At 41.5% G+C, this 26,485-nt stretch overlaps 1 protein-coding gene across 2 annotated transcripts in view; it reads right to left on the bottom strand.

Annotated features, from left to right (window-relative positions):
• Tbck (TBC1 domain containing kinase) overlaps positions 1–26,485 on the bottom strand; it is a 145,171-nt gene that overhangs the window by 8,106 nt on the left and 110,580 nt on the right. For both annotated transcript variants that reach the window (XM_051165504.1, XM_051165503.1), the window contains exons 24-25: positions 18,671–18,846; positions 6,875–7,034 (exon numbers count right to left, since the gene is read on the bottom strand). In XM_051165504.1, coding sequence (XP_051021461.1) covers positions 6,875–7,034; positions 18,671–18,846 — 336 coding nt within the window. The remainder of the gene's footprint in view (positions 1–6,874; positions 7,035–18,670; positions 18,847–26,485) is intronic.

Below are 26,485 nucleotides of genomic sequence, written 5' to 3'. Positions count from 1 at the left end.
GAATCACAGAGGTTTCTGTATGCTCAGCTGACTTTAAGTGATTTAGAATGATTTGTAGTAGTATAACCTAAAGACAGGTAGGAAGAGCGTGGGCAAAGAAGAGAGAGTGTACTAATAAGAGAACAGTGCAATGGTCTAGGATGGTGGTATGTATGTATGTATGTATGTATGTATGTATGTATGTATCTATCTATCTATCTATCTATCTATCTATCTATCTATCTATTTTTTTTGAGACAAGGTTTCTCTGTGTAGCCCTGGCTGTCTCTGTAGACCAAACTGGCCTCAAACTCAGAGATTTGGCTGCTTCTCCCTCCCAAGCGCTGTGATTAAAGGTGCATACTAGTCACTGACCAGTGTAAATCTCTATTTCTAATGTCCTCCTCCTCAATATTCTGTAATAACAGACTGAGTACAATTATTGGACTTTCCCTGTTTACTGACTGGCAGTTGGTGGTGTGAACCTGGGAGAGTGGGGGCCTAAAAATGAGGCAGACTAAAGTCTCATGCAATAGCCAATGTTACTCAGAGCATCAAGCAGTTTATGCTCTGACGGTTGAGTCAACTGCATACAATCACAAACACAAGCCACACATGGCAAAGCATGTTTTCCATAGAAGCATATAGATACGAATAGCTAAAGCAAGCTGGAGGAGCACAAAAACACATTCCAAGAACAGTCCTGCGTTTTGAAGAAACTGAGGTCACAATACCCTTGTCTTGTTTTCTCACAAGCACTCAGGGTTCTCATATTCTTTGATTGTGGTCCAACATTTCCATAACATAGAATAATTTTTCTCATAGCTAAGCAGCAATGGTTGTTATTTTTTCTATGTTTCCATGTTTTCTTAAGGACATTTAAGTTGAGTAGAATCCATGTTGGAGTTTTCATTTGCTTCTGGTCAGTTTTCTGGTCTGACACCCATTACTGTCTCTAGAGTTACAACCCCACGGCATTAGCACCACCACTCGACAGTACTCTACTAGGTTGTCAGGTTGTCGTTCTCACTAAGCAAGGGTTTCCTCCGGGAAAGATGGGTGCACTGTGATGCTTGTCAGGAGACTTATGAGACTCAGGGAGAGAGGAGGGTGTGTGAGTAAATGGTTGCTATGGGTATTGAAGAACAAATTTCCTTTGACAACTGCTGATTATGTCCAAATGAAAAAATTCCTCTGAGTAATTTTGTTAAGGACACAAGACCTTTTTAAAACATTTGGTAATTTCAGCACGATACAAACAGTAGACTATATTAACTACTGTTATATCAGATGTACGTTAGTCTGGGATTAATTCAGTTTCACAGGAGGTATCTTTATGCTTTTTAAAAAAATTTACTTCATCTTTTATTGTGTATATGTTGTGCTGTGTGTGTGTGTATGCATTTGGGGCTGCATTTTAGCAACTGAAGATAGAGTTTTACAAAATATAATTATCATTTCAATGCACAAAAGTGAGACTTGGCTGTGATTTTCATTTTAAATATAATTTGCACACAATCATTCTTGCACCACTGGATGAATTCCACACAAGCCTATCTTCTTTAGTATACTGTTTCTACTTTCCTTACTTCAAGAATTTAAAAAATTCTTTTTTTCTTTTTTTAAAAAATATTTTATTAATTTATTCATATTACATCTCAATTGTTATCCCATCCCTTGTATCCTCCCATTCCTCCCTCCCTCCTAATTTTCCCCTTACTCTCCTTCCCTATGACTGTGACTGAGGGGGACCTCCTCCCCTGAGGAAGGAGAGCAGCTACCAAAAAATTCTTTCTTAATTTCATTAATCCATTAGTTATTCAAAACAAGTTAACTCACATGCATTTGTAGTTTATAAAGTTTTTTTCTATTATTTTTAATTTTTTGAACTGTGAACAGAAAATATATGTGATATTTCACTTTTTAAAATTTTTTTGAAAACCATCTGTTGCTTATTACACACTCTGTTGGAGAATGTTTCATGTTGGAGTAAGAGGAATGTATACTGGGCAGCTGTTTGATGGACTGTTCTGCAGAACTCTTAAGCCCATTTGGTCTAGGGTACAACTTAATTCAGTTGATCATTTCTTTATTTTGTGCTATGATGCTGGGGACTATACTTACATACATACATAAGAGTTCTAGAGTTGGCTCCTTTATCACCTAATGACTGTGCCTGTTTCTTCAGAATCATCTGTAGAGGAATGGGCTAGGATCACCTCATCAGTCTATGGCCACACCACCTGAGCACAGTGGATCTTGTCTGAGCTCTGAAGCTGGGAAGGCTGGGCTAGTCAGTACCGGTTTCTTTCCTTCTTTTGATTTTTTTTTTTTTTTTTTTTTTTGAGACAGGGTTTCTCTGTATAGCCCTGGCTGTCCTGGACTCACTTTGCACAGCAGGATGGCCTCAAACTCACAATGATCTGCCTGCCTCTGCCTCCTGGGTGCTGGGATTAAAGGCGTGCACCACCATGCCTGGGTTTGTCAGCACCTGCTTTGTTGCAATGCTAAACTGCAGAACATTTATGGTACCCACATACAAATGTAGAGAGCACTATTATTGGGTTACTCAAAAAACTTTACATATCTTTTTAAAACATTTAAATCAGGGTAAAAAAAATGCTATTTTCACTTTGTAATTAAACAAATGGTGACTTGACGAGGACAAATACTTGCCCAAATTAACACAGCTAGTAAGAAACTCAACCTGGCATCAAAGCTAGGCTTACGCTTAACACATACATTAGCGCATATCCTATGACGGCTGGGGTCCTACCATGACCTTAGCATGAAGTGAGGTGCTTATTATTACAGAGGAGTAGGGGATGGAGGAACACTATGCTGAGCAAGGCTAACCAAGGCTAGCAGGAACAGATTTGTTACCACTCCTGGAGACAAAGGAGGCAGGGGTCATGCGACAACTGTGGTGAGAAACCTTCCAAGAGAGAATTACTATTTTCAGTAGAGTGACACAGCCAACCTGAGGTCATTTTTGAGAAAGAACTAGGAAAACAAATATCCTACTTCTCTTCCAACCCATAACTTATCAGAGTTTCTCACTGGGTGAACCATGAGGGCTTAGAATTCACAGGCATTTTCCTTTGTGGACTGGAAAGAAGTGTGAAGAAGGGTGGAGAATTGATCTGCAGTGGGCAGTGGGTGAGGAGAGAATAGTTAGCACAAGGCAGGCACGCAGTGGAGCTGCAACGCCACAAACTGACCCACATTTGATTCAGCGGGCAAGCGGGAGGCAGCTCTACTGCTGCACCGATCTGCGCAGCAGAGGAAAATAAGAAACAGATAGGTATCTGAAGTTGTCTTTGACTTTTGATGAGAAGCATTATTAAAGATAGATCTTTATCTCAATTTAAAACTACCACAAAGGAGCTACTGTACTGGACTGAAGCATTAGTTGCTGCGCATATAATTTGTTTACTCAATATTGACTGTAAGTGAGGAAGCAGGAAGGGTGAAAATAGAAATCTATAGTACCTGGATGGTTCATTACTGCTATATATCCTAGACAGCATGTGAGCATTCAATCTTCTATATTTCCTTCATATTTTGTACTTACATTTATTGGCTTGTGCATAACAGATTTTTAAACTGATGGCTTAATGAATAAAATAGCCTCTGTATTGACAGATCTGTCTTACCTGTATGGCAAAGTTAGATAAATGACATAGATTAATATAATTATAATGTTTGGAAGCATTTGACAATTTAAAGAGTTTTCAACCTAGAGGGTCCTCTTATTAGACACTTTCTTTCAAGTGGTGAATGTTTTATGATAATAAAGCCACAATCTGGTACAGTTTATTTCAGGTTTTGGTTTCTTGCACTGGGATGAACTACTGTGCTGTGTGGATAGTCAGATTAAGCTTGTTTTAAAAGCCTGGACACATAGTAGCATTCAGACTCACAAGATTCATGAGCTGAGGTGAAGGCAGCACTTACACACTGATGCAGATTGACGTTCTGACTGGCTCTGGACAGGCACATTAGGTAAACTGAATCCAAGTTTTTCTCATGTTTGATTGAATCTATCCCTTGTCTTAGCTACTTTTCCTGTTGCTGAGGTTAAAAAAACAAAAACAAAAAACGAAGCAAACAAGCAAACCAAAAACAAACCAAAACAAAACCAATAAACTTGCCAAAAAGCAATGAAGGACGAATGGTTTTTATTTTGGCTTACAGTGTCAGACATGATATAGTCTGTCACATCATGGTGGCAGGAGCTGGCCATATTTTGTCTGTAGTCAGGACACAGCAATGAATGTAGGATGCTCAGCTTCCTTTGTCCACTTACACAATCCAGGAGTGGCACCACCCAGTGGGTAGACATTCCCACCTCAATGCAGACAAGACAACCCCACAGTCATGTCTAGAGGCCAATCTAGATGAGTCTAGATTCTTCCAGGACAACAACGAACTCTAGCTATCACACACTGCCTTACAGAGCAGCCACTAGGAACAAAATGAGATAGATATCCCTGAGCACACAGCAGCTCTCACACAAGGACTAGTCCAGAATTTGGACTGTTGTCATTGCTGGGATTCCTTTCCTAAGGAATGTTACTGTGTGCTCCGGGAACCTAGACGCATGTGACTCTCAGCAGTGGTGTGGATGTATGGAATGGCAGCGGCACTACAGACTTATGTAGCAGCAGTCATAAAACGACATCTTACACCAAGACAATACCACTACATGGCTGTAATTTTATGTTGTTACTGACTTGGGATTGTGGATTTAAGTGGCTACCTACTTACTATATTTACTTTCTTGAAAAGGGTGCATTTAGATATTCTGTTATACATTATATATTTCCACAATTTATATGAAAAGGCGTGATTTATGACATACTCTTCAGCATAATTAGTGAGGATTCAAAGTCAAGGCTGGCCTTCATTTAATTAAAAAGTAAGTACAGTTCTTAGCCTTGTACTTCTAAAACAATTTTTAGATATTTTAAGTATTTTTGTGTGTTCATTCACTTATTGTGTGTGTGTGTGTGTGTGTGTGTGTGTGTGTGTGTGTGTGTGTGTGTAGCATACAAATGCACGTGGAAGTCAGAGAACAACTGTGGAAATTGTTTTCCTCTGCCCACCATGTGGGCCCGAGATTGGACTCAGCTTGTCAGACTTGGAGAAAGTGTCCTTACCCACTGAGCCATCTTGCCCACCAAGTTTTGGATACTTAAAATAGCTTACTAACAAGCTTCTTCATGTTCTCATGTGGCTACATTTTTTAATAGGTGAATTGTTATAAAATTTTTTAACTCAATCTTTATATTAAAAAATTTTAAATTTATTTATTCACTTTACATCCTGATCACAGCCCCTCCTCTCCTTTCAGTTCCCATACCCCACACACCCCTTCCCCGATTCTCCCGTCTCCTCTCAGAGATGGGAGCAGTCCTGCATGGGTACCAGCCCACTGTGGCACATTAAGTGGCTGCAGGGCTAGGTCCATCCTCTCCTACTGAGGCCAGACAAGGCAGTCCAGTTAGAGAAATGGGACCTAATGGCAGGCATCAGAGTCAGAGAGGACTCCCATTCCACTCCAGTTGCTGGGGGACCCACATGAAGACCAAATCACGCATCTGTTACATATGTGCAGGGGACCTAGGACAATCCGTGTGGCTATATTTTTAATAACTATATCTATAGCTTATCCCTTTTATAGAGATGTTAAGGAAATTGGGTGGGAAATACTTTAACCTCCATTCCTAATTTTCTCAGTGAGGAAAATGTCCCAACACATTGTTTACTCTTCCTTGGTCTCTTTATTCATTCTGCCCTAGCACCATGGGATTCATTTGCTTGGTAAATCTGGGAAAGTCCATGTCTTCCCCCAAGAAGCTGGTAACTGATACTTTCCCACTTGAGGGAAAGGGCTTGAATGGGATGGGTTCTGTATCAGCTCAACAGTTATGTTCTGTGCTTCGTTTGTAACCCTGCTTGGCTCTCATATGTGAGCCTCATATCTCACTCCCCTTTTCTTTTCTCTTTCTTTTCTTCTCATATTCTCTTTCTTTCTTTCTTGGTGGTCATTTTGGCCATCACATCTACTTTTTATTTTTCAATTTGCTTAGAAATATAATCAAATTGAGTTCCTCTCTCAATTTGGAGAGGGACTCCAACTTCTTGTTTCTTAATGTGACACTGACATCTGACCCTTGAGTTTCTAGGTAAAGAGATCTCCCAAGTCCAGCAGGTGCCACCAGGTGGCTTCAGAGCCTGTGCTCCAACCCTGATGGTCTGCCAGGAGAACTCCAGTCTGTGTATTTGAAATTTCAAAAAGCACCTAGAAAAAAAAGTCTCCTAAAAACCTATGCTGCTCTATTTATCTTTCATTATAATAAAATAACAGAGATGGCTAACTTAAGAAAGGAGGCTTAATTAGCCTATAGTTGCAAAGGGAAGCCCCAAGGCTTACAGTCAGTTCCCACTGTGGATGGCAGCACTGTATGTGGAGGAAGAGAGCATATCTTGCTTTCAGAATTCAGTGACTAGTTCCCACATTCCCTTACAGAAGAAAACCTCCACAGACCACAGGGCTTCCCGCTAGGACCCACCTCGTACAGTTCCCCCCTTTCTGAATCATCCACCTTATGACTATGCTCCTAACATTCAGACTTTTGATAAACAACAACAGTAGCAGCTGCCGTTTGGGTTTTCCTAAGCCTCCTACTATTCATCTTGATGCTGAGAACTGGAGGTGGGTGGGTATGTGTTATGGAAGAAGGCTTCAAGACCTGCTAGGGAAGAATAAGACAGATCCATACAGCTCGGTTTCTCTGTGACTGACTCTGAAAAAACACATTTTTGACAACCTGGACAGTAGGCAGAGAAAGTTCAGCACACGTGCAGGACAATCTCTGAATACACTTACCTCTGCTGTGTGCTTTGCCACATGCCCCACGACCACAATGACCTTCCCCTTGAAGCTCTGGAGCATAGTGGTGTAAGGGCCCTGGCTGAGGTCTCCCTCTGCTGTGACGGCTGCGCTGAAGGGGATGTTGATGCTGCCTACAATGTGACCTCGAAGAAAGCTGACAGGCAGTTTAAGGAAAATGTATTTTTCTTTTGTTCTTTTCAACAACAACAACAACAACAACAAAAAACCCCCATAATTTTAATGGGTTAAAATAGGTGAGGTATAAATTTAGATTAGAATGGTTTCTAAGTACTTCTTCAAAAATCAATTCTCAGTCCTAAAGATAGTCATGCCTCCAAACATGAACAATTAATAGACCAAATGGGGGCAGAGTTGACATCCTTAGTGTGTTTTTCACCAGTGTTGACATTAACCTTGGCTGTATTCATTTACCAGTCCTCAGAATGTAGTTTATGTTTCCTATTCAATGCAGTAAGTTCACCAGATAGCACAGATGGCAGCTTTTTCTTCTTGCAAGCTGAAGTGTCAAGCCTTCTAAGCCTGTGTCACAGGGGTGCCTCTCACCTCCCTGGTCCCTCATTCTTTTCTTTGTTTAAAATAGTCTTGACTGTTTAAGAAACCTCATTTCTAGATGATAGTACTAAATATTTCCATGTTCACCCAAGTATTTTATCTAAACAAAGTAAGACCCTCTAAGGAGGAAGAAAATTAAATTTGAAAATGAAGCAGAAAAGAGAAAGGAATAGTAGCTTGAGATGTAATTATCAGTGGAAGCTGTGAAAGTGACCAGAGAAGCCATGAGCCTGTATGCTGGCAGGTTCACCAGCACAGCCAGGGGTAGTTTAAAGTCTCAGGGCAAACTTGATGCTGAAAAATATTGTCAAAGTAGATGCTCAGTCAAACTCCACTTAGAACCGTTAGAGGTCATCAGCTCCAGCTGGAATCTGTTCTGTTGTAGGTTAATGTGTTCAGCAAGCTCAGCTGACATGTACATTATTCTGATTTTATATCCCCCCAGAAGGGGCCATGTCCTATGTTTCTTATACTTTAGAAGAATTCTGATGGTCTAATTGACTGTTACTGTTAGTTTAGGAAATAGACATCCATTAACATACTATATTTAGGAATGACATAAGATCTTAAATATATATGCTTTACGAAGTAATTAACGTATAATTGGATGAATAAAAATAGAACTCTGGCAATTAAAAAAGATATAGTTACACATAGAAAACTGTAAAAGAGATGTATAAGACACTGTAATAGATTGCACCTGCTTGGGAGGACAGGGAGGGTTTACACTGGTGAAGTGATGGCAAGGTTAAATTCCCAAGAATAAGTAAGTCTCAGACAAAGGAATGGGATGGAGGTGTGACAGGGTGGAGGGGGCAGAAAGCTTAGGGGGACAACATATGCCCTACATGCAGCAGAGTTTAAGTGTGAGATAAAAAAGGAGGTGGAGGCTGGACTGTGCTTGTGGCATGACAACGATCTTTCTTCTGCTAGTAAGGAAAGCCCAAGCTTTGCAAGCAGAAAGCAGCACACTGGATTTGCATTTGGGCAGCATTGTGGGATGCTCAAAGGACCGTGAGTGTGCCTCTAGTCACTGAGGAGCTTAGGCTACAGCTCCACCTTTTCTGACAATCACTGATCACTACTGTGAAAGGCTGTTTCTGTGTTCAGAAGAGTCCTGGCCCAAACTTCAACTTTTGGGACTTAAGAAAAGTGACAGTTTTAAAGGGTATGACCCAAGCAAGTTAAGTTTGCATTCAGAACTTCTCACTGCAGAGGGAAAACGTCCTAATTGCATGTTAAAACAATAGTTGTCCACAGACTTAGTGTGCGGGCTCACCAGCTCCTCATCAGGCTCCTACTTTCTAGAACAGGTGGGTAGCAGGAGGAAGAAAACAGTTAACATTAATAATAAAAGAAATAATCAAATACATTCTGAAAAAATGATGAGATCAAATGCACACTGCAATTGCAGTGGAATTGTTTAGAGAATTCTAGAGTAGGGAGACTTTATAAACACAGGTTATATATTTATAGATTAGTGTTTAGGGGTGCACCACTACACCTGGCTGGCATTAATTTCTCAAACATAATTACTCAATAGTTTCAATGGTAATCTTCATGAACAATCAGGATTTAAGTATAAGAACCATGGAAATACTTGAAAATATTTAAGCAATTTTGTTTTGAGTAAAGAAAGTGACACTTATCATATGAACTAGGAGTCCAGCTCTTCATTTCTTCTCCGCAAGTGCGAGTCAGCTGCCAGAGAGAAGTTCTGTTCCTCGGCGAGCACTTCTGGCCTGTGAACACCTTTACTGTTTGCAGGTTCAGAGCAGCAAAGGCAATGCAAATCTATCCTAGCCAGGGCCTGGGATGGACGTGTCCTTACAGCCCACCTGTTCCTTTTTTCATGCTGGAACATCCTCAAACCTGCCCTTGGAGAAAGCATGGGCCTTGGCCATGGTGCTCCTATGAGATAACCCTACCTCACCATGCTATGGCTGGCAGAGAAGAGGGTATGGAGGGTAGTGCTAGGTGCCTGATGCAAACTAGGCCACTAGTGTTTTCTCTCTCAAAAATGAGAAACAAAAGATAGTGCTTAGATGTGTTGAGTTTTTGAATATAAAATCGCATTTGAATGCCTCTATATTGAATGGTAACCACATAACAGAAAATCAGAACCCGCTGTGTTAGGAGAAAAACTACTCAAAGTTAAATTATGTAAACATTTGGTTTTAAAAGTGGTTTGCATATAAATATTCAATATAATTATCTAAAATCAAAGATAGATGTGAATGATTTTTACATGCTATTACTATGTACTTTTAAAGATTTGTCTATATTGCCTTTTAGTTACTAAAAGTATGTTATAAACTTGTTATTTTTCCAGAATTTTCTGTTAGTTATGGAGATTAAGTGTCAAAATGTTTTGCAAAATATGATGAAAAGGTTTTAGAGAGGAGGGAAAGTTCTGTCCAAACCCCCAAATACTTTACATCTTTCTTCTCATTGTACTTTGGGAGACAAAACACAATGAGCAGAGCCTCAGAGCACAGCTCCCTCATGTAGTGCGGCCCTGGAAACCATCTAGGAACACTCTTCCCAGAACTCTGTCAAGAGGCAGAGCCTGAGTAAGCACAGATGTCTGGACACACAGCTGTCAAGCCTCTTCATCTTCCACCCATAGCTGCATTACTGGCAGCCAGGCCAAGTTATAGGTCAGTGCATTTTCAACAGGCAGTCTCTTTTGTTTCAGTATGTTTGACAATGAAGAAAACAATTTTGGTTACTTAGGGACCTTTTGTCCTTGGTAATTATGTTTCATTGCTCACAACACAAATCCTTATATGGCTGGCAGTGAGATGAAGCAGAGCTTCTGGACACCATAGCGGTGTGATCACATCACACCATAAAGGTACACAGCTATTTGTAAAAACCTGTTGAGTCACTTAGAATCTGAGCATCTTAGCTTGCTGCTGCTGCGGCTGCTGCTGCTGGAGGAAGGGCTTACTCAGCTTACAGTTCAGTCTACCATGATAGAAAGTCAAGGCACAAGAGGCTGAAGTAGCTGATCATATTGCATCCAGGATCAGGAAACGAGTTGGGATGTACATTCCTGCTCGGCTGATGGACCCATGCCCACGGAATGGTACCACCCACTTTTAGTGTGCCTTAGTGTGCCGCTTCCCTGTCAATTAGCCTCCTCAAGGTAATCCCACAGAGGCATGCCCAGTGACTCATCTCCTAGGTGAGCCTGGAGCTTTGTTTCCTAGGTGATTCTGGATGAGCTGACAATTAACACCATGACACTGAACATATTTTGTATTTGTGAAGACAAAAATACAAAAATATACTTAAATGTGTATTTTTAAGTAGAGTAAGGAGAAGGCAGTATCTGACATTTGAGGACTTCAGGTTACCAAAGTTAACTGAGATTATTCTTGGCCAAATCTGGCAAGGAGAAGAAAACATATGGCGAGTGTGGTGAGATGAACTCTTTATGCTTCCTGGCACCAAGGTTTTGGAGATGAACATAACAGCATACACACTTCTGCATGTACTTATGAAATGAATGACAGGTACTGCTTTCCTAAGAAAGCATTTAACTATTAAGTTTCAGAATGTCATTCAGGTCAGCAAATTCACAGATGTAAAGTACATGATTGCCACATTCAGGTTTCAGTGAGTATGTCACCCACAGCCAGGCTACAGTAAGTGTGTCACCCACAGCCAGGCTACAGTGAGTGTGTCACCCACAGCCAGGCTACAGTGAGTGTGTCACCCACAGGCCAGCCAGGCTACAGTGAGTATATTACCCACAGCCAGCCAGGCTACAGTGAGTGTGTCACCCACAGCCAGCCAGGCTACAGTGAGTGTGTCACCCACAGCCAGCCAGGCTACAGTGAGTGTGTCACCCACAGCCAGCCAGGCTACAGTGAGTGTGTCACCCACAGCCAGCCAGGCTACAGTGAGTGTGTCACCCACAGCCAGCCAGGCTACAGTGAGTGTGTTACCCACAGCCAGCCAGGCTACAGTGAGTGTGTTACCCCATAGCCAGCCTACAGTGAACATGTCACCCTGCAGCCTGCTATTATTCTGTTAAGTTGCTTCTTGTCAGGTACTGGGTCACAGCAAGGAGGAGTGTAGATATAACAGTCTATGCATCAATATAGGAAAGCAGTTGAAGAGTATAGAAAAAGGGCGTCCTGAGCATAACACAGTTAGATCATATAGGTAAGCTACGCGAGTGCACATATCACATGTGTTTATTTCCGAATTATTAACTCCTTTAACATGCGTGGTCAAAGTTCAACTCAGAAGCCATCTCCTATTTTTCTGAGTCCTGGTAGAATATAGCACTTTGCTGATCACTATACTCAGGAACACTAAGCCTCTTTACCAGACCACAGCAACTTCACCAGTTATGAAATCATACGTCTCTTTGTGCTAACTAGTGTAAATAATGTAACAATAGCTTCTTAAACCCATTTGAAGGCTGTATCTATACTAATAGCCAAAAAAGGAAGTAGAACTAAGCCTACGGTTTCTCCAAGTATCGAGTAGCATTAGTAAAATTAAAAATGTTCATGTAACATTTTCCTTACAACTCTATTATTTGAGTTGGTTTCAGCGGTAGCCGTTGTCCACCTCCGTGGTGGCTGCCACTAACATCTTCCACTCCAGTAAAGCTCATCCTCCCATCTTTATGCCTGCAACAGTCTGCCAAGACACCAGTTACATTGAGCTCAGAGTACTACAGCAGCAGCTTTTTAAAGCTTTTGCCTTCTCCCCACCCCTGAGAAACCCATTTTATTTACAATCTTTTCAAGCTAAAATTTTATAAACAAAGTGTCCAGATGACCACATTCCTGCTGAAAAATCTTCCATGCCCAGACCTCTCTCAGTTTGGCCCACATGAACCATGACCTAGTAACTCCTATTATAAATGATACCATTTGGCTGCCTTTCTGCCTGGTTCATGTAATTTTTCTCTGCCAAAACTATTTATTTAGACAGGACCTCTACACCTGTGTCTTCCTTGGGCCAGCTTCCCGAGTGCTGAGGTTACAGGTACGCGCTGCTGGTTCCTTTGTTTGTCTGTGCTTGTACAGTTCTCCTGGGAAGTTTGTTGCCCACAATAAGCATCTGTATATTGCTCATGACAGCAATTTGATCTTGAACTAAACATACTGAGTATGACTTGAATTAAAATTCTAGACAGCTTATAAGAAGGGCACATATTTCTGCCTTGAATCTCCTACAATGCTTAATACAGCGTGCACACACAATGAAGTCTATTTACTAAGTAGTTAGGTTCAGAACTGTGCCAAGCCTAGAGTAGCCAGTGTCAGCAGCAAATATATAAGGGTCTCTGGCTGCTGCAGCCAGGGCCGACACTGCACAGAGCTCTTTCCTCAGGGCACACTTGGTTGAAAAGTGTGAGAACAAAGCTCATTTCTCCAAATAGTCTCCAGAGTCGGTACTTACCTAGGGTGCCAGTAAAACTGTTTTATTAAGAAAAAGTTCGTGACCTCATTCTGTATGACCGCAAATACAAACTGAATCTGAGGAATCCCATCCTTCTAGCTTCACCTGCACCATTAACCACGCCCCACACAACTTCCACGCGTCCTCATCATCAGCACCAGCACCAGCACCAGCATCATCATCTTTGTTTTGCAGTACTGGGGTCAGACCACTAGGCCTTTCTGTACAGCTCTCTAGTAGCTTCCCTGAAATACAAAGCTGAATGCTCTATTCCTCTAATTGAACTTCTCCCAGGAAGTCAACTCTTATCTCATTTCTAACCTTCATATATTTCAACAATAGTCACTCATTTTGTTGTAATCTCTCAAATGTGTCCTTAACCTCTCTTGACCTTTTCCTCTATGGATTGTACTCTCACTCTCAATGCTTTCTCTATCTTTGCCCACCACATCTTCTTGTACTGTAAGTAGCCACCTTCTGGCTCAGGTACCCTTCTTGTATTTCTACGATGTGTTGGGTGTGACTCATTACAGCTTCTGTTCTGACTATATGACTGGAGAACAGGGCTCTGGCTTGACCGTATCCTTGTTGCCTAGCGAACGCTTTAAACAGGACAACTGGTTTGGATCTAGGACTAAAACAGAAAATGGCGTCAACTCTGGTGTAACTCTAACCACAATTAACCCAAGAAGTGGAGATATTCCTCAGCAGTAGCTACCGTACACACATTAAGGAAGATCCATTCAGACATGAGACTCCAATTCATGGAAATTTTAACTTAGGTAGATCAAATACAAATTTACATCGGATGAACAAAATCCTGCAGAACCTCTTTATGACTTCCTCTGATCACAGGCATGTCTATAGTACTTTGAAGATAGTTCCAGAAATAAAAAAAAGTACTCTACTAAGCATGAGGATGGTGTAATAATGGAAATAGGTGGCGTTGGTCTTAAAATAAATGTGAGCCTGCAGCTGTATTTCCTACTTTTCCTTTCCTCCCCTTTTCTGTCCATCTTTCCCTCCCTCCTGTCTCCCCTAAGAGCTTTAGGAAAAGCTGCAGCACTCAGCCTTTCCTTGCCGCATATGAGATTAGCATCCTTCACGGTATCTCTGTTTACAGATAGCACCAGTTGGACCCACATTTGCATGACTGAGACCACCTTTAATACACACTCCAGGGAATCTGAAACTCTAAATATTTACAGCTAGCAAAACAAGTGGGCTAGGCATTCCCTTTGAAACCATTAACACTCCTAATGAAGTTTATGCCACCATACAAGAAACGTTTCTATTGCCTTACTCCAAATTTCCCATGATATCCTGAAAAAGCTTTACCTAGTAACATTTCATGTTTCTTATAGCAACAGACGGAAGTAAACTATGATTTCAGCAAAAAACGTTGCTGTTTCCCTGCCTATTGCGCCTGGCACTGATGTTGGGGCTTTAGGAGGTATTTCTAGGTCTTGGACTGTGTTTTAGTGGCAGGTGTGTGCAGGCTGACTACAGCCGTCAGCTTTCTTTGTCTGCACTCCCTACTGCTTCACTTCGTTATGCCCAGACACAGGAAGGAGGCAGCTGATGGTTTGCTAACCCACTTCTCTTTACCTGTAACCAAAACAGGTTACAACGGATTGCAGCATCTACAGAAACCCAGGCAGCAGCGAATTGTCTGGGAAGGCAGCTCCTTAAGTGTACTGGCACAAAGTTCATTTGCTTAAGATTGAGAGTTCCTCCCTCCCTTCTCAAACAAGTGTCTCAATTATTTTACATAGGTTAAAAAGATGAGATTAAAATGTAATTTTAGAAATTTATTGTCCCTGAAACATAAATGAGGAAAAATTTCACCCATATGGCGATATAAGACTTATTTTACACAGTCCCTCATTTAATTGGCTTCTTAAACAAAGCACAGAATAGACATGATGGGTCCCAGCACTGGGAAGCTAGAGGCAATTTTAGTTCTGGGCCAGTCTGGTGCTACACAGTAAGTAACAGGCTAAACGACCATATAATTGGCAGCTGGTAGAGTCCACCTCAAGCTGATAAACCTTATGCTTTTTGCCAGGTTCCTATAGTCTTTGCATGAGCTATTAAGCATACGCAAAAGTGAGATGAGTCAGTTATTACAAATTAATGCCCAAATGTGATATGTATTGATTCTCAAGTTATATATTCATTCAGAAGCCATCCACATTCCTTCAAATCCTAGAGGCTACTGCCAGTACCAACATGGATACTGTAAGATCTGCAGATATGCAATGTATTAAGCCAACAGGGTAATCTCCAATCATGGATTCAGAAATTGGTATTTGTGTGTGGGGGGAGTGAGGGCATGTTAATAAATCCTAAACCATATTGTAGATTTCTATCACATTACTTTTGGCAGCACGAGTAATTTTTTATTTCCTGACTCTATCTCTTATTTTGCTGGTCTCCTTGGTGGGTTCAAAATGCCAAGGACGTTGATACACTCAGGTCTTTGACTTTGCTCTTTTTTCTGCTTAGACTGTTCCCCACTAGGCTGGGTCTGATGGTGCACACCTTTATTTTCAGCAATTGGTAGGAAGAGGCAGACGGCTCTCTAAGGGGGAGGCCAGCTTGGACTACAGAGGGAATTCAGGACAGCCAGGGTTACATAGTGAGACCGTATGTCCTTTCCTGCAAAAGTTCTTGCCTTTTCACATCCAAGCACTCTAACAGGCCCTATTACAACAGCACTAATTGCTATGTTAAAACACTTTCTATCTTTCTAATTAAACTGCAATTGCTATAAGTGCAAGGAATTTGTCATTTTGTTTAAAAATAGCTCTCTCATGTCTCTTATACTGATTGGCACACAAAGACAGTACAATAATTGCTGGAGAACTGTTACATGAGGAACTGTGTTTAGTTTGAGATTCTCATGACCTGCATTCTTCTGAGTAACAATTGCATGAGGGCTTCATGGGCAGCCCTGTGAGCTTAACTTTAGAATGTGAAAGGGCTCACACATGGCTGCTAACTGTCTCTAATGTTTTAACTTTGAAGGGCAAGTGAGGAACCAGTGGGGCTATGGACTCTGCCACCCTGGTCTCTTCTCCTTCTATTGTGACCACTTTCTAAATGCTAAGCCTGGGGCTGGGCTATAAAACGTATAACCATCTTGCCTTATTCAGATTCTGTTCTTGTTGATAATGTTTTTTGCTTGTTTCTCTCATTTGCTCTTATTGTCTTTCCTATTCATTTGTTTTCAGTATAAGGTGTTTTAATGCTTTATATTCCAAGCAAATTTTACATTTTCTTTTAAAAATCCTGTACAACACTACAGAAAATTATATTTTACTAGCTCTATTAATGGTGATGAGATCAAAGGACTAAATTTATGAATCTCTTCCTCACTGTGAAGACTCGCCCTGGCCTTTAATTACTTGCAAATAGGATTCAATATGAAGATTAGGAGTTCTCTATTAGTTGTTTTGTAGTGTGAGGAAACAGACCACAACAAAGAACCTGCTTTCTAGCTTGACAGACAGTAGGTAGTTCAGACATGTCAACCAAAGGCTGCCTAAGACATCACTTCATCTTCATGGTATTCATGATACTTGCTAATACCCAGTGGGTCTGAGAACAGACTTTAGCTTGTATTTTCTTTCAAAGAACTATGAACTGAAGGCGTTAACAATTGGTATTTGAAGGCAGAAAAAGAATGTGAAAAAGTAAGAGGCCACAGAAAGGACATAGAAATGTGTGAGGAGGAGGAAGAAGGCAGAGCTCTGTGACTCCAGGCCAGCCTGGTCTACCTGTAGGTCTATAAGGCCAGCCTGGTCTACCTGTAGGTCTATAAGGCCAGCCTGGTCTACCTGTAGGTCTATAAGGCCAGCCTGGTCTACCTGTAGGTCTATAAGGCCAGCCTGGTCTACCTGTAGGTCTATAAGACCAGCCTGGTCTACCTGTAGGTCTATAAGGTAAGAGTCGGTTTCAAAGAACAAAACAAAACAAAACAAATAAAAAATTGAGTAATGGTTGAAATTGTTGGCTTTCAAATTCTACTGTAAGTAACCTGAGTTATTTTGGACTGCTTTTGCATTTCTGGGAAAGCATAGTTTGAATTTCACTTAAAAATCTGAGACTGTGAGGGTCAATATCAGACCTAGGGAGAGTGGGGGTGGGAGGACAGAGGGTTTGCAGAGAGATGATTGGGCGGGGGTTTCTTTGTGACAACCTGGAGACATAGGACAGGGTAGGCTCCTGGGAGGATATGAGGGGGATGCTAGCTGAAACTCCTAGTATCAGGGGCCATGGAGACTGAAGAGGCCACCCTCTAACTAGACAGGACTCCAACCCACCCACAAAAACTTCAACCCAAAACTTACCCTGCCTACAAGATGTGAAGGGAGAAAAATAAAGAAATTGAATAAATGTCCAACCAATACCTGGCTCAACCTGAGACCCACCCTGGGAGAGCACCAACCATGACACTATTAACGGTACTCTGCTATGCTTGAAGAAGGGAGTCTAGCATAGAAGATATCCTCTGAGAGGTTCCACCCAACAGCAGATGGAAACAGATGCATAAATCCACACTGAAACACTGGGTGGAGTGCAGGGAGTCTCAGAGGGGACAGGAGCTCCACAAGAACAACAGAGCCAACTATCCAGGGCTGGAGGTGGGGATGGGGTGAAGATTGAAGCTCCAACAAAGGACCATGCATGGAGTGGACCTAGTGGCCCTACACAGATATAACCAATGGGCAGTTCGGTCCTTATATGGGTCCCATAGCAAGGAGAGTTGGGGCTGACTCTGACATGGACTCTGTTGCCTGCTTTTCTATCACTTCCCTCTGGTGGACCTACTCACCAGGCCACAGGGGAAGAGGATGTACTCAGTCCTGATGCAACTTGATAAGCTGGGGTGGGTGGGTGGGGCTCCCCTTCTCTGAGGAGGGGGGATGGGGGTTGGGGAATGGAAACGGGTGGGGTGGGGGGAGGGTCGGACTGGGAGGAGAGGAGGGAGGGGGCTATGACTGGGGTGTAAAGTAAATAATTAATACAATAAATAAAATTTTAAAAACTGAGACTAAAATATGCACATGGAAATACTCAGATTTTGGCATGTATGACTGACTCCATCAGTCGGTGAGCCCTAATTTATTGCTTTTATACTTAGTATATGCTATAAATGTGAAAATTTAAGTTATAAAAGTCTTCATTTATATTTCATACTCCCCTTCTCTTTTTCTTTTTTAAATAAAAATTCTGTTTAAGAAAGAATGTTCTGTTAAGAAAGAGTCTGTGATGGCTCAAAAGTTAAGAGCATTGGCACCCTTCCAGTAGACCTAGGTTCAGTTCTCTGTACTTATGACAGCTCACAAGTGCCCATAACTCCAGTTCCACTTACATTTGGGTAAAATGCTCATACACACAAAATGAAATAAATACTACAAAATGTATGAGGGTTACAGAGATAGATCAGTAGTAGAGAACTTCTTAGTATAGTCAGTACCCTGGCTTTGGTCCCCAGCATTGCTTTTATAAAGAAGGATTCTGATGACCTCTAGAACCACAATACACATCAGAGAAACACTACACACACACAGAGTGTTTGAGCAGTGTTTGGAAAACATTTTGAGACCTTTGGTTCTCAGTGTGCAAGGCCATGTTTGCATGCAGTTTCAGAGTTACTTAGCTATTCAAGGTCAGAGGCATCCTAGGTATGTTCACTGCTCTCAGCACACACCCCGTATAAAGGAAGAAAGACATAGCAGTGGGGCAGTGCCACCCTTTCAAACCACAAGGCAAGGATACTCCTCACTGTTCCGGATGTCGACCACCAGGAGCTTTGGTTTACTGGACTTGGTTTTCTTGGTGGGGGTTTTGAAGTGGCCTGTCACTGTGAGCTCACATAAATCGATCAAGTCCTCTGCTGAAATCCGAGGTGACACTTCTGATTTTAGGTCATTTAAAGGGATGGATTCTCTTGACTGAAAAAAAAAAAGGGAAAAGGAACAAAAATATTGATAATTTTTTGGGGACAAACTATAGGCAGTTAATACTTTCAATACAGCGCAAGAGAGAAGAGGACCAACTCATTTTGGCAATGTGTAGTGTAACTGTGCTCCTAACTAAACAGACATCAGATTAGCAAACTAGGGCACTGGTCTCATCTTTGCTCCTGCTATATGGTATGTGGCTAGCTAAGACCAAGGATATTAGCAGTCATTTCTGTGTTATTTGGTAGAGAGAAGTATTACAATCCCACAATAAGCAATATGATGAATTCAGCCCAACAAAAATTGAGTATCACTATTGATTTTAAAAATTTATATAACAAAAATTTAAGATCTTCCAAGAGCTAAGAGTGTATCTCAATGGAAAAGCCTTTGCCCTGCATGCACAGTAAACAGTAAAACAACAAACAAACCACAAGAGCTTTCAAAACTTACTTGATCAACAGTTCAGAGATTGAAGGATTATTTATATGTTTAATTGTTATCAAAAGTGAGCCTAATTATTATCTCATTTTCTCAGTTTTATTCCATAATTCTACCTGAGACCTGCAATTTAGTATTTCTAGGAAAAGAAATAAACCAGACAAATTTATTTTGAGAAAAAAAAAAAAAAAAAAAAAGTGTAGCGTGTCAGGATGGCTGAGTGGTCTAAGGCGCCAGACTCAAGACACGAACTCTGGTGTCCCATATTTGACCACGTCCCCTCGATGGGGAGACCTGGTGGCACTCAGAGGAAGGATAGCAGGCTGCCAAGAAGAGACTTGATACCCTATGCGCATATACAGGGGGAGGAGGTCCCCCTCAGGCACAGTCATAGGGGATGGGAGTAAGGGGAAAATAGGAGGGAGGGAAGAATGGGAGGATACAAAGGATGGGATAACCACTGAGATGTAACAAGAATAAATAAATAAATAAATGAATAAATAAATATTTTTTTAAAAAAGCGAAAGTGTTCAATGGCATCTGATATCAGCTTTCCTGTCTGGGCCTTTTCTGAGCATGCTCTAAATTCTTTACTGGTAAACACGTACTCACTTACCTCACTGAGCTTTTGAACAGAAGTGGAAATGGGTAAGCTTTAGGGGTTTAATTTTTTAATATTGAGAATTACACTACTGACACATTTTGAAATTAAAAGATTAAATAGCTTTAAAATCAGCAGTCATACATCAGAGCCTTCCTATTCTTTTTTGTTAGACTGCAATCTTCGCAGGTGTTTCTTGCGGGCTCCATCTGCAGCTATGCACATCTTTGGAGATGAAATAAAGAGCTTTTGATTGGCCTAGTTCCACCGGCAGTCACTTAGTAACTAATGTGGCATTTAGAACGGAAGCTCAGTTGCAGTGCAGGAGGTTCCCTGGCTGATGAGGAAGAATATTTTATTGGAGTGCTCTCTGAAGAAATAACGTCCTGTGCACATGGCAGGAAAGAGCATTGCTACATACTCTTTAAAAAAAAAAAAACTTTATGTTGATTTCACATCATGCAGTCCAGTCCCACTCATCTCCCTGGCCCTCCATATCAGCCTTTCCTCCTTGCAACCTCCCACAAAACAAACATGGCAAAGCTAACTTTCTAGCTTTCTTAGGATGTATGTAAGAAAAAAAAAAAGATTTTAATATGATACATGCAACTGCCCTCTACAGATTAATTTTTTTCTTTTTTTATTAATTTATTCTTGTTACATCTCAATGTTTATCCCATCCCTTGTATCCTCCCATTCCTCCCCCCCCCCCCATTTTCCCATTATTCCCCTCCCCTATGACTGTTCCTGAGGGGGATTACCTTCCCCTATATATTCTCATAGGGTATCAAGTCTCTTCTTGGCTACCTGCTGTCCCTCAGATTAATTTTAGAAGTTAAAATAAATTAAGCTATTAGGGCAAATTACATTATTCTAAGAAGAAAATAGTAATGTTATTACTATAAAATACATATGTTTTTAGTTTCCTAAGCAATTTTACTCTTTATTATAAACTTTATCTGAGGAGGCAAACCAAAGCTTGCTCTGCACAGCCTCTGTCTTGCTGCACCAGCACCATGCCTATTAGCACTTTTCCTCTGTGACTGGAGTTTCTTGTTCCTGGGCCATACGGTAACTACAGAACAGGTCTGCATGTTGACTAACGTATCATTTCAGCTCAAGAACCTAAATATAAAACTCATGTCAAGCTCAGGTTTTATCCCAAGAAAGTTCTGTCTGTTTCTTTAACAGTATATGAGCTTAAGAACACAGAGTAATTTGTTATTTGCTACTTTTAGATTTGAATTCTCAACAATTAAAACTTTTTCTCTTTGCTTAGTCTCTGTACATGTGCTTTGGGTACATTCCTGTGTGGGTGTACATGGGCTCTTGTTTGCTTGCAGGTGTGTCTGCTTATGTGTGTTTAGAGGTCAACCTTATGTGTCACTCCTCAGGGGCCATTCAGTTTCTCTCACTGGTTTGGAGAGAGCTGAGTATGCAAGCTGGCTGCTTGTGATTCTGCCATCTCAGAGCTGGGCCTGCAGGGCACACTCCCATGCCTGGCTTTGGAACTTCATCCTGGGGACTGAGTTTAGGTCCTCGTGCTTGTACACCGGCTACTGTATGAACTGGGGCATTTTGACAGCCCTTTCCTCCCTTCTGTAATATGCTACTGCTATGTTTCTCAGGCTGACCTTGAACTTGTGATCCCCCTGCCTCCACAGGCTGAGATTAGAGGTGTTTACCATTTTATCACCATTTCCAGGAGAGAATAAGAGATAGTAACAATTCAACATATAAATCTATCTGAGAAATTTTTTAAATCATATTTTTTGTTTACCTAGAGTCAGCATTTCTTTGGCAGATTACTGATGAAAATCCTACAGTAGTCTGAACCTTTGAAAAGGATGCCTGTATGGATTTACAGTCATTCCCGCCAAGCACCAAACATCTCAATGATGTCACTAGAAACACATTTTGCAGTTTGTAAGAACAGCACTCTGACACCTTGGGGAGGCCTGGGCTGCTACTTCTAAGGCATCAGTTTTGTGTGTGTGTGTGTGTGTGTGTGTGTAACAAGAACAATTAAAGAAAAAGAGCCCATGGATTTGAGAGAGCAAGGTGGATTCATGGTAGGAGCTAGAGAGAGGAAAGGGAGAAATTATGTAAAACTATATTATAACTTAAAAGTAAAAATTAGTTAATAAGTGTCTTGGACTCCTAGTTCCTGCTCTGTGACTCTCATACTGCAGTCGGACTCTCTCAAATGAGTCTGTACACTTGGTTTTTGTATTTTGTAAACTACTACAAAGTTGAGATGTAGTAGCTACTAAGGAAAACTGAGTGAGTTAATAAAAAAGTGAATGAGAAGGAAGAAAGGAAGATATATGAAAAAACATAATAGCCAGGGGAAAATATGATGAACATATTTAGGCTTTAAGGTTATAAGCCTGAGACTGAGGAAAAGACAGCAGGTAAGGAGAAGGTGAATTCCGATTTAGACACATGACCCTGAGCTTCACAGAGCACGCCACACTGAAACTATTAAGAACATAGCAAGAGAAAGAAATAGAGATTTGTGAGAAGTCACAGCTGCAGGATCATATTAGGTATCAGCATAGAACTGTAGTTAAATTAATAAAGAAAATAAACTAATTAAAAACAAAGAAAAATTGGCAAAACTATTGATTTTGAAAGGCATAATTATATACTTCTGAGACACACATTCTGAGTTAACACAGTTTTAAAAATTTAGAAATAGAGTTGAAATGTTCTTAGAAAATTTTCAATCAGTTCTTGATTTTTTCCATCTCATTACATTAGTAAGTTGACGTAGAAGTGTATTTATGAAGGACAGCCTCTTGTAAAAGGTTTACACGTCAACTGTCCTGTTCAGACTGTAAGAGAAAAGCCACTTTAAAAAACATTGCTCTAAACAGTCCTACAATCTATAAAGATACTTTTCCTTACATTTAAAACAATATATTGCTCCAGCAGTACACTTTATCTTTCTTATTTTTAGAGGAATAGAGGTTACTAAGCAGCATCTGAACCGAGTTTGAAATAGCTGTTATGCCCTGGCGGCTGCATAATGCATTTTTCACACTGGAGAGGCTTTGCTCCCCTGAACAGAAGAGAGATAATGTACGTGAGTATGAAATGCAGAGAGGAGAGACAGAGTTTTTTTTCAGTGATTGAGGATTTTATGCTAAAAATTTCACAGATGTGCTCTATAAAAACTGAGTGCGGGCTAAATTTTTTCAAAGACAGTAATTTTCCCTTTGATTTACAGTGTCATCTTGGGGATATTTCATCCTTTGGGCCTCAATTTTATCATGAATAATTGAAGAAACAAGAATAAATGGGATTATTATTTATTTTAACTCTAGTATTCTGTGACTTCATTGCTGATAAGCCGCAATGCACTCCCAACTCCTGCTTCTTTCCTTGGACAAAAGTAAGAAACTGGTCTAGGACTCTGATATTTGACGTTGTGCTTACAGAGATTCAGTGGCGATCACTGCAGCTCTACTCATAGCAGGACACACACAGACAAACAGACCAGTGAAAACCTAGTATCTGAAACCAATTATCAGCCATACTTCCCCCAGTTAAAGCTGTTTTCTGTGAGGATGGCCAAGATGGAGGTGACAGTAAGTGAAGAACTTTAGTGTTAGTGATTTCTGCAGCCGAGACAGGGGCAGGTGACAGTGTGGGTGGGGTGGGTGCTGAGACAGGGGAAAGTGACAGTGTGGGTGGGGTGGGTGCTGAGACAGGGGCAGGTGACAGTGTGGGTGGGGTGGGTGCTGAGACGGGCAGGTGACAGTGTGGGTAGGGTGGGTGCTGAGACAGGGGCAGGTGACAGTGTGGGTGGGGTGGGTGCTGAGACAGGGGCAGGTGACAGTGTGGGTGGGGTGGGTGCTGAGACAGGGGCAGGTGACAGTGTGGGTGGGGTGGGTGCTGAGACAGGGGCAGGTGACAGTGTGGGTGGGGTGGGTGCTGAGACAGGGGCAGGTGACAGTGTGGGTGGGGTGGGTGCTGAGACAGGGGCAGGTGACAGTGTGGGTGGGGTGGGTGCTGAGACAGGGGCAGGTGACAGTGTGGGTGGGGTGGGTGCTGAGACAGGGGAAAGTGACAGTGTGGGTGGGGTGGGTGCTGAGACAGGGGAAAGTGACAGTGTGGGTGGGGTGGGTGCTGAGACAGGGGAAAGTGGCAGTGTGGGTGGGGTGGGTGCTGAGACAGGGGCAGGTGACAGTGTAGGTGGGGTGGGTGCTACTTCTACTTGCTTGTGTAGAACTTTTTGGAATGATTTTCAAATACAACCAGAACCTGATACATTTCTTGCTGAAATGAGAAGGCGGAACTTCTGACTTCCTAGAGGGTGCTCCCTAGCGCTGCTATTCTACATGGCATGGGTGCGGCCAGCTTCTTATTGCAGCCTTATGTAGATCTTCAGAACAAAGAATCAGATGGTGACTTTGGGGCCAAGTAACTGAATCAAACCTATAATTTCATCTCAAACTCTAACCCTCCAAGGTGCAGCCATTACTTAAGCTGGGCTCTTGGCCTTATTAGTCTTTTCTCTCACTTGCTTCTTATTTGTTGAAGGGCTTCGCAGCAATGTATTTATTAAGTTGTTGCTTGCTACCCAGAATATTTTTATCACTGTGTAAACAGAGGGTATCAAATAAATAAATGGTCAACATGGTCTATGATTAGAAGGTTTGGTACAGGCTTGAGAGGAAAGTCTATACTTCTATTCGTTCTTATGAGCACGTCAAGAACAAGATGGCGAGTGAGGTCAATGAAATGCTTGATTTTTATTGTTATGATTAATTTCTGATGAATTATTTGCTGGCTAGTGTTTTGTCTTATGGAAAGAGGGAACTCCAATTGGGAAAATGCCTCTGTCAGATTGGTCCCCAGGCAAGTCTGTGGTCATTTTCTTGACTTAACAGTAGATGTGTGAGGGCTCATCCTTTGTGGGTGATGTTATTCCTGGGTTGGTGGTCCTTGGTTGTATAAGAAAGCAGTCTGAATGAGCCATGGAGAGCAAGCCAGTAAGCAGATCCTCCATGGCCGCTGCTTCAGTTCTTCTGCTGACTTCCCTTGATGATGGAGGGTCATGGTGTTTATTACAGCAATGGAGAGTGAGCTCAGACACAATGCTGACTTACTATCATAGCCAATAATATATATATATATATATATGCATATATCTCATCTCAAGTGAAAAGACTCAAGAGATCCAGCAGAGAATACCGAAGGCAAACAAAGGAAGGATACTACTTGCTTATTTGAATGCACTATAAATGAAGCCAGACAATTCTCATGAAGATCCTGGATACAGAAGCATCAAAGTCCATAATGTATTTAGCTGTAAGTATTTCTAACATCTATCAAATGTGTGAAGACATTCTGATTTTAATGAGACCAGCAAGGCTACACATGTCACAGCCAACCCTAAAACCAGAGAAGATGAAGATGTACCTTGAGTTTATAACAAGGCATATTATGGAATGTGAGCTGACAAACACGAAGGCTTCCTTTCAATAAAGTTAAATTAGCCCTTATTTCATATTTTCTCACTGAAGATAAAAGAATCTCAGAGATAAACTAATTTTACAATTCATTTAATCTCTGAATCACAAATTGAGAATAAACAAATATAGTTTTTAACAGAACTAGAAAAGTGTAGCCAAGAGAGTAAAACAGAGGTGCTTGTTGTGGAACAAAGGAACATCTGTATTTTGAGAAGGAGTGAGAACTGGGAACCAGCAAGGAAGCTGGAAAGCTCTATACAAGGCTGAACCAGAAAGGCAACCCAGAGGATCCACAGCACAGTGGCAGCCTCAACAGTCTTCCCACCTGGGGAGCCCTCAATGGGATGCAGGAAATTGTGGCACTCACTCAGCATCAGACCACCAAAGTCCATATACAGGATTTAAATCCTGTTTGGGGAGCTGGCTGGCCAGAGGAACTTCTCTGTTCCAAAGAAGGGATCCTCTACAATAGCACTGCCGGAGTCACTTTGCCTGAACTGACCAGCAGCTTTCCCCAGTGGATGCTTCACTGCAGCAAGGACAGCCCTCTCAGCACAAGAGGATGCTTCTGCCACATGTCCAAGTGCAACATGAGCTGGACCTGCAGCTTAAGACTGTAGCTTCTAATGCACAGTCCCACCTTCAGCTACACCCTTCATTTCAGAGTTGGGACAGGTCCAGCCGCATTCAGAAAGTATAGTAACTAGGCCACCAGAGGCCCAGTCAGTCCTGGCACCATCAGAACCCACTCATTAGGGAATGAGAAAGTTTTCTGTCCTAGTCTACAGCTTTAAAATTAAAGTTAAGTGTAGGAAGGTTTAACTCAAGATCGTCCATTAGAATAAGAGAAAGGTCCATGTATGTCCAGCAGTTCCAAGACTGCATCAACAAATTCCACAAGCTTCATTCTGAACAAAGTTCTCCCTGTGTGAACTCGGGATATTTCCATTCATGCAGATGGAAGATACCACAGCCACAAGCCTCATAACTACCTATTCTAACCCACACAAAATAGAAAAAGTCTCAACATCCTATAACTCAATGAACATGGAGACCTGTGCCACAAACTCATATGTGCTCCAGGGACCTTAGAGTCTGGTGAAAG

The sequence above is a fragment of the Acomys russatus genome, chromosome 23 (genome assembly GCF_903995435.1).
Source record: "Acomys russatus chromosome 23, mAcoRus1.1, whole genome shotgun sequence".
NCBI lineage: Eukaryota > Metazoa > Chordata > Mammalia > Rodentia > Muridae > Acomys > Acomys russatus.
The sequence above is the reverse complement of the archived record's forward strand: the minus strand, read 5'-3'. Positions and strand labels throughout refer to the sequence as shown.